This window comes from Pteropus vampyrus, unplaced genomic scaffold, assembly GCF_000151845.1.
Source record: "Pteropus vampyrus isolate Shadow unplaced genomic scaffold, Pvam_2.0 Scaffold737, whole genome shotgun sequence".
NCBI classification, from domain to species: Eukaryota; Metazoa; Chordata; class Mammalia; order Chiroptera; family Pteropodidae; genus Pteropus; species Pteropus vampyrus.
The window spans coordinates 537,689-556,645 of record NW_011889518.1 but is presented as its reverse complement, the minus strand read 5'-3'; the positions used below and the strand labels follow the sequence as shown (position 1 = coordinate 556,645).

The following is an 18,957-nucleotide window of genomic DNA, read 5'->3' as shown; positions in this document are numbered from 1 at the left end:
TATCCATTATATATTCATAATGGTAACCACACACCATAGAGTCAGAAATGAAGTTATATAACATAAAACAAGAAGGACCAGAGGGAAAACCCACAAAACACAACCAAAATAAAAAAAATAGAAACACAAGGACAAGGAAGCAATGGAAACATCGAGCTACTAGAAAGCAAAAGATAAAATGGCTATAAGAAGACCTCATATTTCAATAATCACCCTAAATGTAAATGGGCTGAACTCACCAATAAAAAGATAAAAAGGCATAGAGTTGCATATTGGATCAGAAAACAAAATCCAACAATATGAAGCCTCCAGGAGAAACATCTCAGTTCCAGAGACAAATATAGACTCAAAGTAAAAGGTTGGAAAATGATATTTCAAGCAAATGGCATTCAGAGAAAAGTGGGAGCAGTAGTATAATATCGAATGAAATAGACTTCAAAATAAAAAAGATAAAGAAAGATACTGATGCTTTATAATGATAAAGAGAATCATGCATCAAGAAGACATAACACTTATTAATATCTATGCTTCTAATCAGGGAGCCCCGAAATATATAAAGCATTTACGAATAGAACTAAAGGGGGAGAAAAAGACTAAAACAATATCATAGTAGGGGACCTAAATACTCCACTGTCAGATATGGACAGATCATCCAAACAGAAAATCAATAGGGAAATAACATCCTTAAATGACTCATTCGACCAATTGGACATTATTGATATTCACAGAGCCTTTCATCTTAAAACAACTGCTTATACATTCATCTCTAGTGCACATGGAACATTCTAATGGATTGACCACATACTGGGACACAGAGAGAACCTCAACAAATATAAGAGGGTTGAAATCATACCAACCATATTCTCTGATCATAATGCCTTGAAACTAAAGATTGCAAACAGAAAGCAGGAAGAACCACAAATATATGGGGATTAAACAACATACCACAAAGAAGAAATAAAAAGAGAAATCGAGCCTACATAGAAATGAATGATAATGATAATACAACATATCAAAACTTTTGAAACATGGCAAAAGCAGTTATAAGAAGAAAATTCATATCATTATAGGCCTATCTCCAAAATCAAGAATGAACCTGAATAAACAACCTAATGCTTCATGTTAAAAAAAACAAAAAACAAAAAACTAGAAAAGGAAGACCAAATGAAGCTTAAAGTCAGCAAAAGGAAGGAAATCATCAAAATTAGAGCAGAATTCAATGAAATTGAAAACAAACAAACAAAAACAATAGAAAAATTAATGCAACAAAGAGCTGGTTCTTTGAGAAGGTGAATAAAATTGACAAACTTCTGGCTAGACTCACCAAAGAAAAAAGAGAAAGACACAAATCAACAAAATCAGGGATGAAAAAGGGGAAATTACGACATACACCATAGAAATACAAGGGATCATATAAGAATACTATAAAAAAGTATATAACACCAAATTTAATAACCAGAAGAAATGGACTAGTACTTAGAAAAATGCAACCTTCCTAGACTGAATCAAGAAGAACTGGAAAATCTAAATAGGCCGATCAACAGTTTGGATATTGAAACGGTTATCAAAAACCTAGCAAAAGTAAAAGTCCAGGACCAGATGGCTTCACCAGTGAATTCTACCAAACATTCAAAGATTTAATATTTATTCTCCTCAAACTCTTCCAAAGAATCGAAGAGGAGGCAATACTTCCCAACTCATTTTATGAGGCCAATATTACCCTGATACCAAAACCTGATAAGGATAACACAAAAAAAGAAAACTACAGACCAGGATCTCTCATGAACACAGATGCAAAAGTCCTAAATAAATTATTAGTGAACCAAATACAGCAACATATTGAAAAGATTATACACCACAATCAAATGGGCTACATCCCAGAGGCACAGGGATGGTTCAACATATGCAAATCAATTAATGAAATACACCACATAAACAAATCAAAACATAAGAATCATATAATCATATCAATAGATGCAGAAAAAGCCTTCAACAAGATATGGCATCCATTTATGATCAAAACAGTTAACAAAATAAGTATAGAAGGAAAGTACCTTAACATAATAAAGGCCATATGTGACAAACCCTCAGCCAACATTATACTAATGGTGAAAAACTAAAAACCTTCCCTCTAAGATCAGGAACAAGGCAAGGCTGTCCACTATCGCCACTGTAAATCTATATAACACTGTAGGTCCTAGCGCATGCAATCAGGCAAGAGAAAAATATAAAAGGCATCCAACAGGAAACGAAGAAGTCAAATTGTCACTATTTGCAGATGACATGATTCTCTATATAAGAACCCTAAAGACTTCACAAGAACACTACTAGAAACAATAAGCAAGTACAATAAAGTCTCTGTCTACAAAATCAGTGTTCAAAAATCCATATCCTATACTCTAATAATGAAGTCAGAAAAAGAAGTGGAAAAAATAATTCCTTTTACAATTGCAACACAAAGAATAAAAGACCTAGGAATAAATTTAACAAAACAAATGAAGAACCTATATAATAAAACTTTAAGATTCTATTAAAAGAAATCGAAGAAGATACAAAGAAATGGAAAGATATTCTATGTTCTTGGATTAGAAGAATCAACATAGTTAAAATAGCCATATTACCTAAAGCATTATACAAATTTAATGCAATCTCCATCAAAATCCCATTGGCATTTTTAAAGAAATAGAAAAAAAATTATCAAATTTGTATGGAAGCACAAAAGACCCTGAATTGCCAAAGCCATCCTGAACAAAAAGAATGAGGTTGGAGGCATCATTCTGCCTGACTTCAAAGTATACTACAAAGCGACAGCAATCAAAACAGCATGGTATTGGCAGAAAAACAGACATATGGACAAGTGGAACAGAATCAAGAATCCAGAAATAAACCCATATTTATATGGGCAAATAATTTTCAACAAAAAAGCCAAAAACAACAGTGGAGAAAGGAAGCTTCTTCAATAAATGGTGCTGGGAAAACTGGAGAGCCACCTGTGAAAGAATGATACTAGACTGTTGTCTATCACCACACACCAAAATTAACTCAAAATGAATGGATTAAAGTCTTGAATATAAGACCTGAAACAATAAAATGCATAGAAGAAAACAGGAATGAAACTCAAGGACCTTAGGCTTAAAGAGAATTTTATGAATTTGACCTCAAAGGCAAGGGAAGTAAAGCAAAAATAAATAAATGGGACTATATCAAACTAAAAAGCTTCTGCTCAGCAAAAGAAACCATCAACAATGTAAAGAGACAACCATCCCAATGGAAAAATGTATTTGCAAGCAACACCTCTGATAAGGGTGTAATATCCAAAATATACAAAGAACTCAACGACTCAATAATAACAAAAAACAGACAATTCAATCATAAAATGGGCAGAGGACCTGAACAAATACTTCTCCCTAGAAGACATACAAATGGCCAACAAATTTATGAAAAGATGCTCAACATCACTAGCTATTAGGGAAATGCTAGTGATGTTGAGCATCTTTTATTAAATTAAAACCACAATGAGATACCATCTCACATCTGTTTGAATGGCTGTAATCAACAGGACAAGTAATAACAAATGCTGGAGAGGATGCAGAGAAAAAGGAACCCTCATACACTGCTGGTGCGACTGCATATTGGTACCGCCACTCTGGAAAACAGTATGGAGGTGCCTCAAAAAACTAAGAATTGATCTACCATATGATCCAGCAATCCCTCTACTGGGTATTTACCCCAAAGACTTGAAAACTCATATTCAAAAAGATATTTGCACACCGATGTTCATAGCAGTATTTTCCACAGTGGCCAGTACATGGAAACAACCAAAGTGTCCTACAATAGATGATTGGATAAAGAAGCTTTGGAGTATATGTATATACATACATACAATGGAATATTACTCAGCCATAAGAAGAGATGAAATACTGCCATTTTCGACAACCTGGATGGACCTCGAGATAATCATGCTAAGTGAAATAAGTCAGACAGAAAAATTTGAAAATCATATGATATCACTTATACGTGGTATATAAACCTAAAAGCACCAAATGAACAGGACAAACAAACAGAGACTCATGGACATAGACAATACACTAGTTATTACCAGCGAGGAGTGGTGAGGGGATAGGTAGATGGGTAAATGGGGTCAAATATGTGGTGACAGAAAGAAATCTAACAATGGGAGGTGAACACACAGTGAAAAAATATATATGTCTTACTGTTAAAAAAAAAAGGAAAGGACTAAAAAAAGGAAATTAACATCTATTAGATGATTGGAAATTATCCAATCAACAATGTAAAGAGACAATTATTCCAGGTCTGTGTGGAATTAGAGAACAAATAGATCAGCATTGGCTTCCTTTTGTTTAATGACGTAGTCAAATCTATGAAGCAGCTATGAAGACATTTAGCCCATGTTCATTATTTACCTTTACTCTTGCCAATTTTTTCCATTCTAAATGCAGAAATGTAAAAGTTCATAAAGATTATGAAATTCTAAAGTAGAATGTGTTCCCCAATGTTCAGGTGTTGTCTCGTAAAGTATGTTTTCATTTCAATCTGATCTTCCCGTACTCAGATAAAGGTGTAGTCCACTGTTAAGACATGCATTTGAAAAATTTTACCAACAGTGGGTGGGAATAGAATCTGGTACACATTTTCATGACTGCTGTTGGACAGCATTCTTGTACCCAGAACAAAGGAAAAAGTTTATTTGCCTTTCTTGCAATTGCATATGTGACCATATCCATTCCTCATAGTCGCCAAATTAAATGACATTTTAATTCAATTAAATGTCCGTATAAGTACCATGATGTTGTTAAGAGCACAGGCTTATAAAAGACATGAACATGGGCAAGTTATTTGAAATCTCATTGCTTCAACTTTCTCATCTCTAAAAAGGAGACAAAATTAGTACTTTTCTCAGAGTGTTATTGTGAGGATAGGAATATGTAGAAATATGTAAAATAGTTAGAAGAATGGCAGACACATATTAAACATTAAATAAATGCCATCATCATTATTGTTATTGTTAGTACTACTAGATAATGAGATTTGGCCGGAGAGATGAACACGATAGTGGGCAGAATTTGTTTTGAAAATACCCTTGATACATTGGGCGTGCATAACAGGATAAGGCTTCAGCAAGTAAGTGCAGGTTTTTCACCAGAGCATGCTATCTAGGTTGCATATATTAAAGGTGGAAAAATGCTGCCAGAGAAGATAGAAAACATTCTTGAGGATGAAAACAGGCTATAAACTAGATAAGAGCCACAGAGAAGGTCCGCGGTACAAAGTGTCTTTAATAAGAGCTAGAACAAATGTAATCTTATGACTATAGCTAATTTTGTTTATGCAAATAGATCCTGAGATATAAGAAAGATCCTGAGACAAGAATGACAAGAAAGAAAAGAATTGATTAAATAACAAATTGAAAAAAAAAAAAAACTGTGAGGAAGAGCTAAAGTAACCAGAGAATTTTTAATATAAAGAAAAAGGTTGAAGTAAATTTGTTAATATGAGTCTTTATTTTTATTTTGGGGATAGGACTTTTTTCCTTCATGTATTTTTTTTCAGATGGTAAAGACAGGTTGGGAAGAGGAACCTGAGGAAGTAACACTTATGAGGGCTTAAGTAATTTGCTCAAGGACACATAGCTAGAAAATATTGGAGCCAAATTTAAGTCTACATTTGCTTGATTCCAGTGTGCAGGTTGGAATATTCCACTGTTCCACATTGTCTTTCTCTTGGTGTTCTTATTTGATATTTTTACTAATCTATGCAAATTTTTGAATATTTTGCTGCTTCTAGAAGAGATGGTTGAAATAATGTCTCATTACCCTTGGGTCTAATAGTTTCCAGACATAATACATGGCTGCCATTCAACATCGACACCAGCTAAACTTGCTAAGTTTTACAGTTTTGTTCTGTGATGAAAGTGATAGTGAGTTATCTACTTTTCTTTTGCTACTACTTGTTTTATATTTTAACACTTTAGGAATATAGAATAAAAAAATCCAGCTTCATCTTGGCTAAATCTTGAAAAACATCATATATCCTGGTTATGATTCACTATAGTAATGTATAAGCCTATTTATATAAACTCTTTCTTCAGTACAGCTAGAACAGAGCATTGCTTTAGTTCAAATACTACAATTCTAAACTACACCCTACATAATTTATATTCTCTATTATAACCACTAATGAAGACCTTCCTTATCTTTTTTAACAACTTTGTTGATAATGGAGGGGGGAGGGCTGTGTGTGTATGTGTGTGTGTATTTTATGAGTTAATGTCTGTCTGTGTATGAAGATGAATTATTGATTGTAGAGTAGAAATAATAATGAGCTTTCAATGAAAATACTTTTGACTATATTTGTGATGGAGAAATGAAATAGGGAGGGAGGAAAAGAGAAGAAAACTAGAAAGAAAAGAGAAATGGGATAGAAGAGAAAGATAGAAGGTAAAGGAAGAAGAAAGTAAGAAGGGAGAAAAACTAGACTGACCCTGAGGATTGTAAATCTTTATACTAGATGATTAATGAAACATCACTGGCATCTACAAAAAATGATTATGTATACTTTGAAGAGTAATTAGTATTTGGATATTTTAATATCAGAGCAGAGTTGGAGCATTGCTAAAAAAGACATATATTTTGATACATTGTTCCAAAAATAGACATGGATTTTCACACCACCTATACCAATTATTTGGTCTCTCTTGTACCTAATGACCTACATCATCAAGATGTAAAACTGAAGTTGGGATTTAGTACAAATCTATGTAACTGAACAAAATCAATTGGTTTACCAGTGACCGAAGCTCAGATGTTAAAAATTCATACCTGTCCATCTGTTCCAATGGTGCCTCCACAGTCAGTGAGAAGTTCTGACATGTCATAGTAGCTAACAAACTCCCACAAACAGGCCTCTAGGTTCAGGTTTTGGTAGAATCGTAAGGTACTAGAACCTCTGATAGATGAGCTGTACTGGTAAGGATACATCTCTTCAACTATTTCTGGATTTTTTTTAACATCAGTCAAAAAACCATGATGGGTCTTCACTTCAGTATAATCCAAAAGGTTCGAGCACTTGTGGTTTCCGATCCTTGTGCCATCAGGACTGAGGGTGAGCTCAAAGTTGGAAAGCTCTTTAGTGGAGATCATGGGGAGCATGCCTACAAGAAATTGTAATCATTGTTAGCATTCTCACTAATAGCAAAGGACTTAGAACATTATATTTTCTTTATCTCTTGAGAAGACAAGTCTTATAAAATACTGTAGAGCAGTGATTTATTGAAGTGGTGTCCTAAGACCCCTGAGGGTATTGGGAATTAACATTAAAGCTATATTCATAATGATACTAAGATATTATTTGACTCTTTTGCCCTTATTCTCTTACTGTTATAGATCTCTTTTTCACCTGATGGGTCTCTCCTCAGCTGTTTGCACACTTGAGTTACACATCTAAAATGAGCCTAGAGATAGGGTAGTCAAATGTGGGACCAATGTTATGCTGTAAAACAAGGAGATACAGATTCCTGTTCACACACCCTCACTCTCCAACAACACAAACTTGGATTTGTAATAAGCGGACAAAGCAGAATAACATCCTTTTCCTATGGGAGGTAGATTCTACTGTGTAGTTCCTAACAGTACCTAATGGTTTTTTTTCCCCCTTAGCTACTTAACATATAATTAACAATCAAATAATAAAATTGATATTAACAATTTATTCAGGTATAAAGTGAAGTGAGTGGACTCTGACTTGAAAATGTCTTCTGTATATGGGGAAATGTTCATAAAGTCTGGATAAAGTTATTGACTCACAAATCCTGGCCACACTTCTGTACTCAGAGAAAGTGAACACAATATATAATACTGTTAGTTGCATTTTAAATTTCATTTTGTTGCTTAGGAAATGTCTTAATGTGATTGCAATAAATATTGGGAGGGATTTATAAAACTAAAGTTAGGAAATAGCAAATACATGTTGAAGGTGAGCATTGAGATGCTAAAATGCTTTATTGTAAGTCCAAGTTCAAGAGTTTTGAAGACACATTTGTGCTATTTCATAAAAGCCAGCATGTTAATGTTTTGTTTCATAGTGTTTGGACATCTTTTAAATTTATCTAATTTTAGAGAATGCTTAAATTGTCAGACTTTAAAAAATAGGCAGAAAGAAAGCAGAAACAGTTGAAGCAGAAAGGCTTGAAGTTCAAGTTGCAAACTGAGCTCTTATTGTCTGGTTGGTTATTTAGAGTATTCAGTAAAATAAATCAGGTAATGAGGATCCCAAACCACTCCCACGGATTTCCTTATCCAAGGTACCTACCATCTGTGTGTGGCATCATGACTGTGAGCTTGACAAGGTTTGTATGCTCTGGGTCCTCGGGGCCCATGTAGTGCAACTTAGCTGAGAACGGCTCTGCTCCCACTATCCCTGGCACCTGGGACTGACAAAGACCTAAAAATGAACATATTTATGCTAAAAGAAGATAATAGACAACACTTGAAAATATTTTTTTAAATAGGCACTATAATTTTTCTGTGTCCTTTAAAATTCTCTTTGGACTAAGGCATTGCCGAGAGTAGATAACATAAGGAAGCAGAAAAAGATGATGTGAGCAAAAATCACAGCAGACAGTTTAGTGCCTACTTCTTAACATTTTGGGCATTTTATAAAGTTTGAAAAACAACAGTTGTTGTTCAATTTGATTTAATATGTGCTGGACATTCTAGATTATGATTATATCAACAAAGTGTGAACAGACACAGTAAGAATGATTGAAAGCCAATAGAAAAAAAGTAAGTGTATTTTGAGTGAATTTGATGTTTAACCTAGAATAGTATGACTAGTTATAAAATATACATTACTTACAAGCAAATAAAACTAAAAATGTGCTTTTTTTAAAAAACAAAAACGAATGTCTCCTTAGAATCAGAGAGCAAAATGTATAGTTTGCTCTCTATATATAATTTCTTACAATATATGTATTATAAATTATAACTTGTTTTCTCTCTGTCTCATCTATCATCTATCTATATCTATCAATCATATATCTGTCTATCATCTTTCATCATCATCATCATCATCTAATCATCTATCATCATCACCACTATCTCTATCATCTAATCTATCATCTATCTATCTCTCAATGACTCTCAAGAAATTTGACATGAAAATCTTCCTTAATGTTTGCTTTAAGAGAATTGTGACGTTTTCATTTTAATATCATGGAGGGAATCAAGATGTTAAATTACAATTTTAAGAGACCTAGGTAATATATAACTTCCTTCCTGCTTGTACAAAACAGAGGAAATAGGATTTATTAAGATAGCAATGAAATTGGAGGCAGTCTCAGCATGTAGGCTATCTGTTTTATTAAGAAGGGTACTCAGTAGTTTGGTTTTAAGAAAAAATTAAAAACATCATTTATTTTAATCCTAATCAAAGAGCATGTTTACTATACAAGATATCAACAAATATTGCTCCTTACTATATAATGGTGGGAGGTGGTACATATAACCTTTATTTATGCAACAATTATGCTTTGAAAGCATTGTATGCAAATGGAAGTTTTAGAAATAGAATCTTATAAATAGACAGTTATTTAAAAAATCCTTATGCAGAGTGAAGGATTGATTTACAAAGCAGAATTCCTGTCTTTTCATTGTTATCTTTAACCATATCCTATTCTCCACCCCCAAAGTATCTAGGATCCAGCCCTGAATACAACCTCCCTCATAACAAGGTCTGGGCACTCCTAGGTACTTCTCTACATAGACTGTCCTTCCCTTTTTGTCTCCAGCAAACTCCTACTCATCCAACAACCAGCTCAGAGTGGCTTTGCCTTGCATATGAGCCAACTTGTCCAGATCTGAACCTTGCATACCATCTGCTTCATTTCCTCATTGTCCCATCTTTCCCTCTCATATGACTCCTACTTCTCTGCTTGTAGTTCTCAGAATGTTCCATGTTATTTTCATGTGTCTATGAGTCATTTCTCATGCTTTTTTTTCTCTCCTGTTTTCAAGATTCAGATTAATCATTTCCTCTTTGATGAAATCTTTCCTGACCCACTCAGGGTCATTACTACTTTTGCATTTCTGTGCCCCCTCCAGACTAAACTTTTGTCTGTGTTCTCAACTTGAGAATGAATTCCTCCAGGACAGGAATCTTGCCTTATTTTTCTTATTGTCAACATAAAGCTGTTATATGCCAGCAAACACTCTGGAATGTGATAAGTAATTTTAAAATGTGGTATGAAAATATTTGTTTTCTAATGAATATTTTCACAACAATAAGTTATCATTTTCAAGTACTTATAGAGTATTATGGACTACATTTGAAAGAATAACCAGAAATTAGACATTTATAATATTACATGGTAGTCCAGTGATCTTCATGCGAAAATGGCAAAGTATTACCTTCTTCTCTACTGATGGTTACAATAGGGCTCATCAGCTCCAGGCCTTCATTGCCATTGACATTCACAGCTCGAGCCGCACACTGCACTCTGGAGCCAGGCTGAAAATATATGGAGTCTAAAGTGATCATCTTGGATGATGTAAAATAGGTGTCAAACTCCACTTCTTTCATGGGGCTGGTTACACCATCAGCGCCAGTGGGTGCACTAATCAGCCATCGGTACTGGGTCAAAGTGTCATTGATGTTCTCACTTGCACAAATAGAGCCTGTTTTGTCATAGTCTGAATATTTAGGGTTGCAAGCCTATAGGAAAAAAAAAAAAGAAGTATGTTAGGGCCACAGTATAGAACAATGTGTAAATTATTCCTCTCAAGTTCTCTCTATCATAGTGTTTTCACTCATGCTTTTTTCTCCCCATTTCTGCTTGTTATTTATGGAAACTTTAAATTTCTATTTCTAGCCATGATAGCTTTAATGAACTCTAATCTTGCATTTCAAACAGGTATTTCCATCTCTAACTTAATACAAATAAATGTTATTCATTTTATCAACTCTTGAATCCTCGGAGTTGTCCAATCATTTTTGTTCCTTCTCTCTTTCTCTCTCCCTTCATCTCTCCTTCCCTCATTCCTTCCTCTCTCTCATCTTGCCCTGCACATCAATGAACTTCGTTGATTTTTCTTTTGTAATGTTTCTTAAGTCAATCACTTCCTTCCCATTTCTAGCACCATCTCCCTAATTCAAAGCCTTTCTAGTCAAGTGACACACTGCTGCCATGGTAACACTCAACATAACCTCTCCTTTCATGCTATTCTTCTTTGCAAGAACTCCCTGCTAACCGTTAACAAACGAAGTCCACATTCATTAACATAACATTTAAATTTGGCACCAAACATACTTGTTACCAAATTATTTTGCATTGTTTATTCAATAAACATTTATTGTGTACCTATTTAATGTAGGTCATTATATCAGGGCTGTTGTGATATAAAAATAAATATGTTCCAGTTTTTACTCAGAAGGAGCTTACAATTTAGAATCAAGAATAGGCAAGTAAAAGTGTAGTTAAATTATGCTATTTTTTATGCTAGTCTTCTAGATGTAGCTTGTGATGTAATCACTTCTTCCTGAAATGACTTTCACTTATCTGACTCTTCTCTTACACTACTAAAATTCTACCTCACCATCTCAAACCTTCTCTCACACATGGAGCTGCATTATTCTCATGATACTAATCACATCTTGTCCTATAGTAACTAAGTCTTATATATCTTTCTCTTCCTTATTTTTAATTTCCTTGAGTGCAGAGTTCAACCCTTATTTTTCTATGAGTGACAGACTCTGAGATAACATGAGAGAACACTCTACGTACACGCCAATTAATAAACCTTTGTTGGATATAGGAAGAAAAATGAGAGCTTTATTTGATTAATGTTATATTTTCCTCTTCAAAGTTCAAAGCTTAAACCTTGTAGTATTTTCCCACTTTTAGTTCATGACAAGGCCAATATTATATTGTTAAGCTTATAATTATTTAAAATAATTATTTTGACAGATTGGATTAAACATGGCAGCATGAGAGACATTCCAGATCTCTCCCCTTGAAACAACAATAAGCTGAACACCTAAAACTCAACAAAAACACCCAAACTGTACACTAGCATGTCTGAGCGCGGGATCTGCGTATAACAGCTACCACAGGTCAGAACCCCGGGTGCCGAGTGGTGGACTGGGAGGAACAAAGAAATTGCATCTTGCAGCCAGGGCTCCCTGTAGGAGGAAGGGGAGGGGAGAAGGAGCAGCGAGTTCCCTGAACAGCCCTGCCTGAGAGTGCTGTGAGCTCCACGCGGCTGGCAGCAGTGCCCAAACATTAGAGCAGAAGGCAAAGAAACAGGGATGGCAGAAAAGTGGAAATGGCAGAGAACAACAGTTGATTTTTACCAGCTGCAGTTGCAAAACCGAGGCTGAGTGACAGCCTCCAACCTCCAATTCAGAAGGCCCCTCGCCCTATACCCTCTGAGATGGAAAGCTCTGGAGCCCCAGGAGAATCTGAGCAAACACTACCAAAGCTGTCAATAACACTGACGGAAACTGAGATTGAGGGTAGAGAGCATGATTAAACATCTATAAGGAAAAAAAGACATTATTAACACTTTATATAAAACAGAGATCCAGGAGGCTTAGATGCCACCTTCTGGAAACTAAAAGAAAAACACCTTACTTGCAACAGGCTAGGGACCATTATATAATAAATCTTCTTTCTGAGAGGAAAAAAAAAAAGCAGAACACACTTCCATTAATGCCCAGGTGGAGAAATAGTCCATTAGACACCATGAACAGCCAAGGTGACAAGACATCTCAGAGAGAAAGAGAAAAATCTCCAGAAATGAGCTTACAGACATAGAAATATGTGACTTAAATGACAGAGAATTCAGAATGGCACTTCTGAAAAAACTCAGTGAGATCCCAAACGAATCATATCAACAATTTCAGGAACTGACAAAACAACTAGATGAGCAGAATGAGTTCTTTAGAGAGGAGATTGAAACCTTCAAAAAGAACTGAATAGACCTTCAGGAGATAAAGAACACACCGAAAGAGTTAAAAAATGAAATAACAAACTTAGGAAATAGAGTCGGCCAAATAGAGGAAAGGTTTATTGATATCGAAGACAGAAATCTAGAAATAAATCAGAAGGAAGAAGGGAGAAACCGAAGAATGAAAAATAATGAAAGCCGATACCATCAAGAGAGGAAACTAAAGAATAATGGGCATTCTTGAAGGGGAGGAAAAGGAGCAGGGACTAGAAAGCATTTTCAGATAAATAGTTGACGAGAATTTCCCAGACGTAAGGAATGAGCTGGAGCTTGGAATTCAAGAAGTCAATAAAAAAACCAATTATCTCAAACCAAAAAGGCCTTCATCAAGACACACCGTATTAAAATTATCAAAGATCAATGACAAAGACAGAATTCTCAGGGCAGCCAGGGAAAAGAAGATGATAACCTATAAAGGAAAATCCTTTAGATTATTGTCGGAATTCTCAGCACAAACCTTACAAGCCATAAAGAAGTGGAATCAAATATTAAAACTATTAAATGCAAGGAATTACCAGCCAACAATAATAGATCCAGCTAAGTTCTCCTTTAGATATGAAAGAGAAATTAAGACCTTTCCAGACATACAAAATTTGAAGGAATTCTCCACTACGAGGCCTGCACTACAGGAAATACTGACAGAGGTCAGTTCACCTAAAACAAAATGACAAAACAAAACAAACAAACAAGCAAAAACACATAATTAAGAGTAAGGGGACTAGCAGGCTGATAAAAGCAGAGAAGTGCAACCCTTACTACAAACAAGGCATTATAAGCTTAAAATAAGAAGAGATTTGCTATAGCAAGATAGTAACGAATGTTCAGCATATAGGGACAAATTGAGACAATAATGACTGAGAAGGGGAGGATTCAAAGATCCATATTCACAAAGGGGAATGGAGATAAGGCATACACAGAAGAAAATAGACGACTATATAGATACAACTATCTTTTTCATATTCATAATGGTAACCACACACCAAAGATTTAGAATCAAAGTATATAACATAAAACAAGAAGGACCAGAGGGAAAACCCACAAAAGACAACCAAAATAAAGAAAACAGAAACACAAGACCTCATATTGCAATAATCACCCTCAATTTAAATGGATTGAACTCACCAATAAAAAGGCACAGAGTTGTAGGTTGTATCAAAAAACAAAACCCAACCATATGCTCCCTCTGGGAGACACATCTCTGCTCCAAAGACAAATATAGATTCAAAGTGAAAGAGTGGAAAATGATGTTTCAAGAAAATGGCATTCAGAGAAATCAGGAGTAGTGGTACTATTATCAGATGAAATAGACTTCAAAATCAAAAAGGTAAAGAAAGATACTGAGGGAAACTTCATAATGATAAAGAGACATAACACTTATTAATATCCATGCTCCCAATCAGGGAGCCCTGGATTATAAAAGCAATTACTAACAGAACTAGAGGAAGAAACAGACAAAAACACCATCATATCAGGGGACCTAAATACTCCACTGTTAGATATAGACAGATCATCCAAAGAGAAAATCATTAAGGAAATAACATCCTTAAATGACACATTAGACCAACTGGACATAATTGACATTTACCAAGCCTTCCATCTCAAAACAACTGCTTATACATTCATCTCTAGTACACATGGAACATTCTCAAGGATTGATCACATACTGAGACACAGAGAGAGCCTCAACAAATATAAGAGGGTTGAAATCACACCAACCATATTCCCTGATCATAATGTTTTGAAATTAGAGATCAACTGTAAAAAGAAAGTGGAAAAAATCACATAAAAATGGAGATTAAACAACATACTACTAAAGAATAACTAGATCAGAGAAGAAATAAAAAGGGAGATCAAGAGATACATAGAAATGAATGATAATGATAATACAACATATCAAAACTTTTGGGACATGACAAAAGTGGTCATAAAAGGAAAGTTCATATCATTACAGGCTTACCTCTGAAAACAAGAATGAGCCCAAATAACCAACCTAACGCTTCATCTTAAAAAAACTAGAAAAGGAAGATCGAATGAGACCTAACGTCAGCAGAAGGAAAGAAATAATCAAAATTAGAGCAGAAATAAATGAAATTGAAAACAAAAAAGATAGAAAAAATAAATACAACAAAGAGCTGATTCTTTGAGAAGGTTACTAAAATTGACAAATCCCTGGCTAGACACCCTAAAGAAAAAAGAGAAAGGACACAAATAAAATCAGGGATGAAAAAGGGGAAATTACGACAGACACTGCAGAAATACAAAGGATCATACAAGAATACTATAAAAAAGCATATAATGCCAAATTTAATAACTTAGAACAGATGGACCAGTACTTAGAAAAATACAATCTTCCTAGACTGAATCAAGAAGAACTGGAAAATCTAAATAGACTGATCAGCAGTATGGAAATTTAAACAGTTATCAAAAATCTACCAAAAGTAAAAGTCCAGGACCAGATGGCTTCACCAGTGAATTCTACCAAACATTCAAAGAATATTTAATGCCTATTCTTTTCAAACTCTTCTAAAAAATTGAAGAGAAGACAATACTTCCCAACTCATTTTATGAGGCGAATATTACCTTGATACCAAAATCTGGTAAAGATAACACACAAAGAGAAGATTACAGACCAATATCTCTCATGAACACAGATACAAAAATCATAAATAAGATACTAGTGAACCAAATACAGCAACATATTAAAAAGATTATTCACCACGATCAAGTGGGCTTCTTCCCAGGAGCACAGGGATGGTTCAACATATGCAAGTCAATTAAAGTGATACACCACATAAACAAATTAAAACATAAGAATGATATGATCATATCAATAGATGCAGAAAAAGCCTTTGACAAGATACAGCACTCATTATGATCAAAACACTTAACAAAATCGGTATAGAAGGAAAGTACCTTAACATAATAAAGGCCATGTGTAACAAGCCCTCAGCTAAAATTATACTGAATGGTGAAAAACTAAAAACCTTCTCACTAAGATCAGGAACAAGGTAAGGCTGTCCACTATCGCCACTGTTCTTCAATATAACATTGGAAGTCCTAGCGAGTGTAATCAGGCAAGAGAAAGATATAAAAAGCATCCAAATAGGAAATGAAGAAGTCAAATTGTCACAATTTGTGGATGACATGATTCTCTATATAGAAAACCTGAAAGATTCCACAAGAATACTGCTAGAAACAATAAGCAAATACAGTAAAGTCTCTGGATATACAATTAACGTTAGAAAATCCATAGCATTCCTATATTCTAAAAATGAAGCATCAGAGAAAGAAGTGGAAAAATAATTTCTTTTGCAATTGCAACAAAAAAACTAAAATACCTAGGAATAAATTTAACGAAACATGTGAAGGACCTATATAATGATAACTATAAGACTCTATTAAAAAAATTAAAAAAGATACAAAGAAATGGAAAGATATTCTGTGTTCCTAGATTGGAAGAATCAACATCGTTAAAATGACCATATTATCTAAAGCATTATACAGATTTAATGCAATCCCCATCAAAATTTTATTGGCATTTTTTAAAGAAATAGAAGAAAAAATCATCAGATTTGTATGGAAGCACAAAATACCCCGAATTACCAAAGCCATCCTGAGCAAAAAGAACAGGAATCACTCTGCCTGACTTCAAATTATACTACAAAGTGACAGTAATCAAAACGGCATGGTATTGGCAGAAAAACAGACACATGGACAAGTAGAAGAAAATCGAGAGTCCAGAAATAAACCCATACTCATATGGGCAAATAATTTTCGATAAAAACACCAAAAACATAAGAAAAGTCTCTTCAATAAATGGTGCTGGGAAAACTGGAAAGCCACCTGCGAAAGAATGATACTAGACTGTTGTCTATCACCACACACCAAAATTAACTCAAACTGGATGGATTAAGGTCTTGAATATAAGACCCGAAACAATAAAATGCATAGAAGAAAACATAGGAATGAAACTCAAGGACCTTTGGCTTAAAGAGGATTTTATAAATTTGACCTCAAAGGCAAGGGAAGTAAGAGCAAAAATAAATAATGGGACTACATCAAACTAAAAAGCTTCTGCTCAGCAAAAGAAACTGTAAACAAGGTAAAGAGACAACCTTCTCAATGGGAAAATATATTTGCAAACAACACCTCCGATAAGGATGTAATATCCAAAATATACAAAGAACTCAATAACTCAATAATAACAAAAAACAGACAATTCAATCAAAAAATGGGCAGAGGACCTGAACAGACACTTCTCCCTAGAGGACATACAAATGGTCAACAAATTTATGAAAAGATGCTCAACATTGCTAGCTATTAGGAAAATGCAAATCAAAACCACAATGAGATACCATCTCACATCTGTTTGAATGGCTGTAATCAACAGGACAAGTAATAACAAATGTTGGAGAAGGATGCAGCGAAAAAGGAACCCTCATCCACTGCTGGCAGAAATGCAGATTGGTACGGCCACTACGGAAAGAGATATGGAGGTTCCTCAAAAAATTAAGAATCGGCCTACTATATGATTCAGCAATCCCTCTACTAGATATTTACCCCAAAGACTTGGAAACTCATATCCAAAAAGTTATTTGCACACCGATGTTCATAGCAGCATTATTCACAGTGGCCAGGACATGGAAGCAACCGAAGTATACTACAATAGATGATTGGCTATAGGAGCTGTGGTACATATATACAATGGAATATGACTCAATCATAAGAAGAGATGATATACTTCCATTTGCAACAACATGGATGGACCTTGAAATAGTCATAATAAGCGAAATAAACCAGATAGAAATGTTGAAAATCACATGATATCACTTATATGTAGACTATAAACCTAAAAGCATCAAATGAACAGGACAAACAAACAGAGGCTCATGGCAATAGATGTACTAAGGGTTACCAGAAGGGAGTGGGGAGGGGGAAAATAAAAAAATAAAATATTTAAAAAATTGTGTATATATATATATTATTAAAAAAACAAATAAACTGGCATTTAAAAAAAGGAAAAGAAAAATAAGAAACTACAGACTAAGCATGTGTGCAATGATCATATATGTAGTACCATCGAGAGCACTGTATCTCTTGGACTCAAGAGCACCTGTCAAAAAAATAAAATAAAATAAAATAAAATAATTATTTTACAATTTCCCTCAATTTCCTACTCACTGTGATACAGATGACAGGATATCCAGACACAGGTCCAGTACTCTCTTTAGCTCTGGAAGCATCATCATACATCAATAAGGACACAATTTGAGGGACAGAAGGAAAAGTGACATCTGCTATGCTGTTCATTTCTTCTATGTAAATAATGGCTTTGGTCACCTAGAAAGAAAAGATAATTATTTGTGATTATTGAAATATTTGACTCTTGGTGCTATTATTGTACAGGACAATACCATACAGTCAAGTCTCCAGTTTTATTATGATGAAAATTGTCATATTCAGAGCCCCTACAGAGTGACAGCCCTATGTGGTTTGCATGTCCACGTGACCTTGGCACATTAGTCATATCTTATGGTACCAGAGGAGGGTATCTGAGCCCAAGGGAGCCTGGATTGGCCAGTGGTCCACAAGGTATTTGGGCTGCAACTTTTTTCTCTAAATTGTGATGAAAGTAGCTAACTCTGTCTTGGGTTGTGAAGTGGAAGATCCATGAGAAAGTCAATTTGTTCATAGTGGGAAGAAAGCTTAAATGATATGCAGAGACAAGATAGTTTATGTGATAGCATGGCTTATGCTAAAGTGAATGTAAATAAAAGCAAAGCTTTAAATGGGTAGAGGTCAGAAGTACAGCCTGAAGTACAGGGAAAGGAAGAAGTTGAGTCATGACAGGAGAGGAATCTGTGAACATGTACTGCTGGTAATGTGACCAGAACACCTTGCTGATAAATTTGCCTAAGCTCCTGAATAACCTTCC

The 18,957-nt window shown here is 34.7% G+C and overlaps 1 protein-coding gene across 2 annotated transcripts in view; it reads right to left on the bottom strand.

Annotated features, from left to right (window-relative positions):
- The window catches only part of FREM2 (FRAS1 related extracellular matrix protein 2), a 271,893-nt gene that overhangs the window by 67,997 nt on the left and 184,939 nt on the right, over positions 1 to 18,957 (bottom strand). For both annotated transcript variants that reach the window (XM_023526177.1, XM_011385559.2), the window contains 4 exons: positions 18,204 to 18,362; positions 10,425 to 10,728; positions 8,329 to 8,460; positions 6,840 to 7,171 (listed from right to left, as the gene is read on the bottom strand). In XM_023526177.1, coding sequence (XP_023381945.1) covers positions 6,840 to 7,171; positions 8,329 to 8,460; positions 10,425 to 10,728; positions 18,204 to 18,362 — 927 coding nt within the window. The remainder of the gene's footprint in view (positions 1 to 6,839; positions 7,172 to 8,328; positions 8,461 to 10,424; positions 10,729 to 18,203; positions 18,363 to 18,957) is intronic.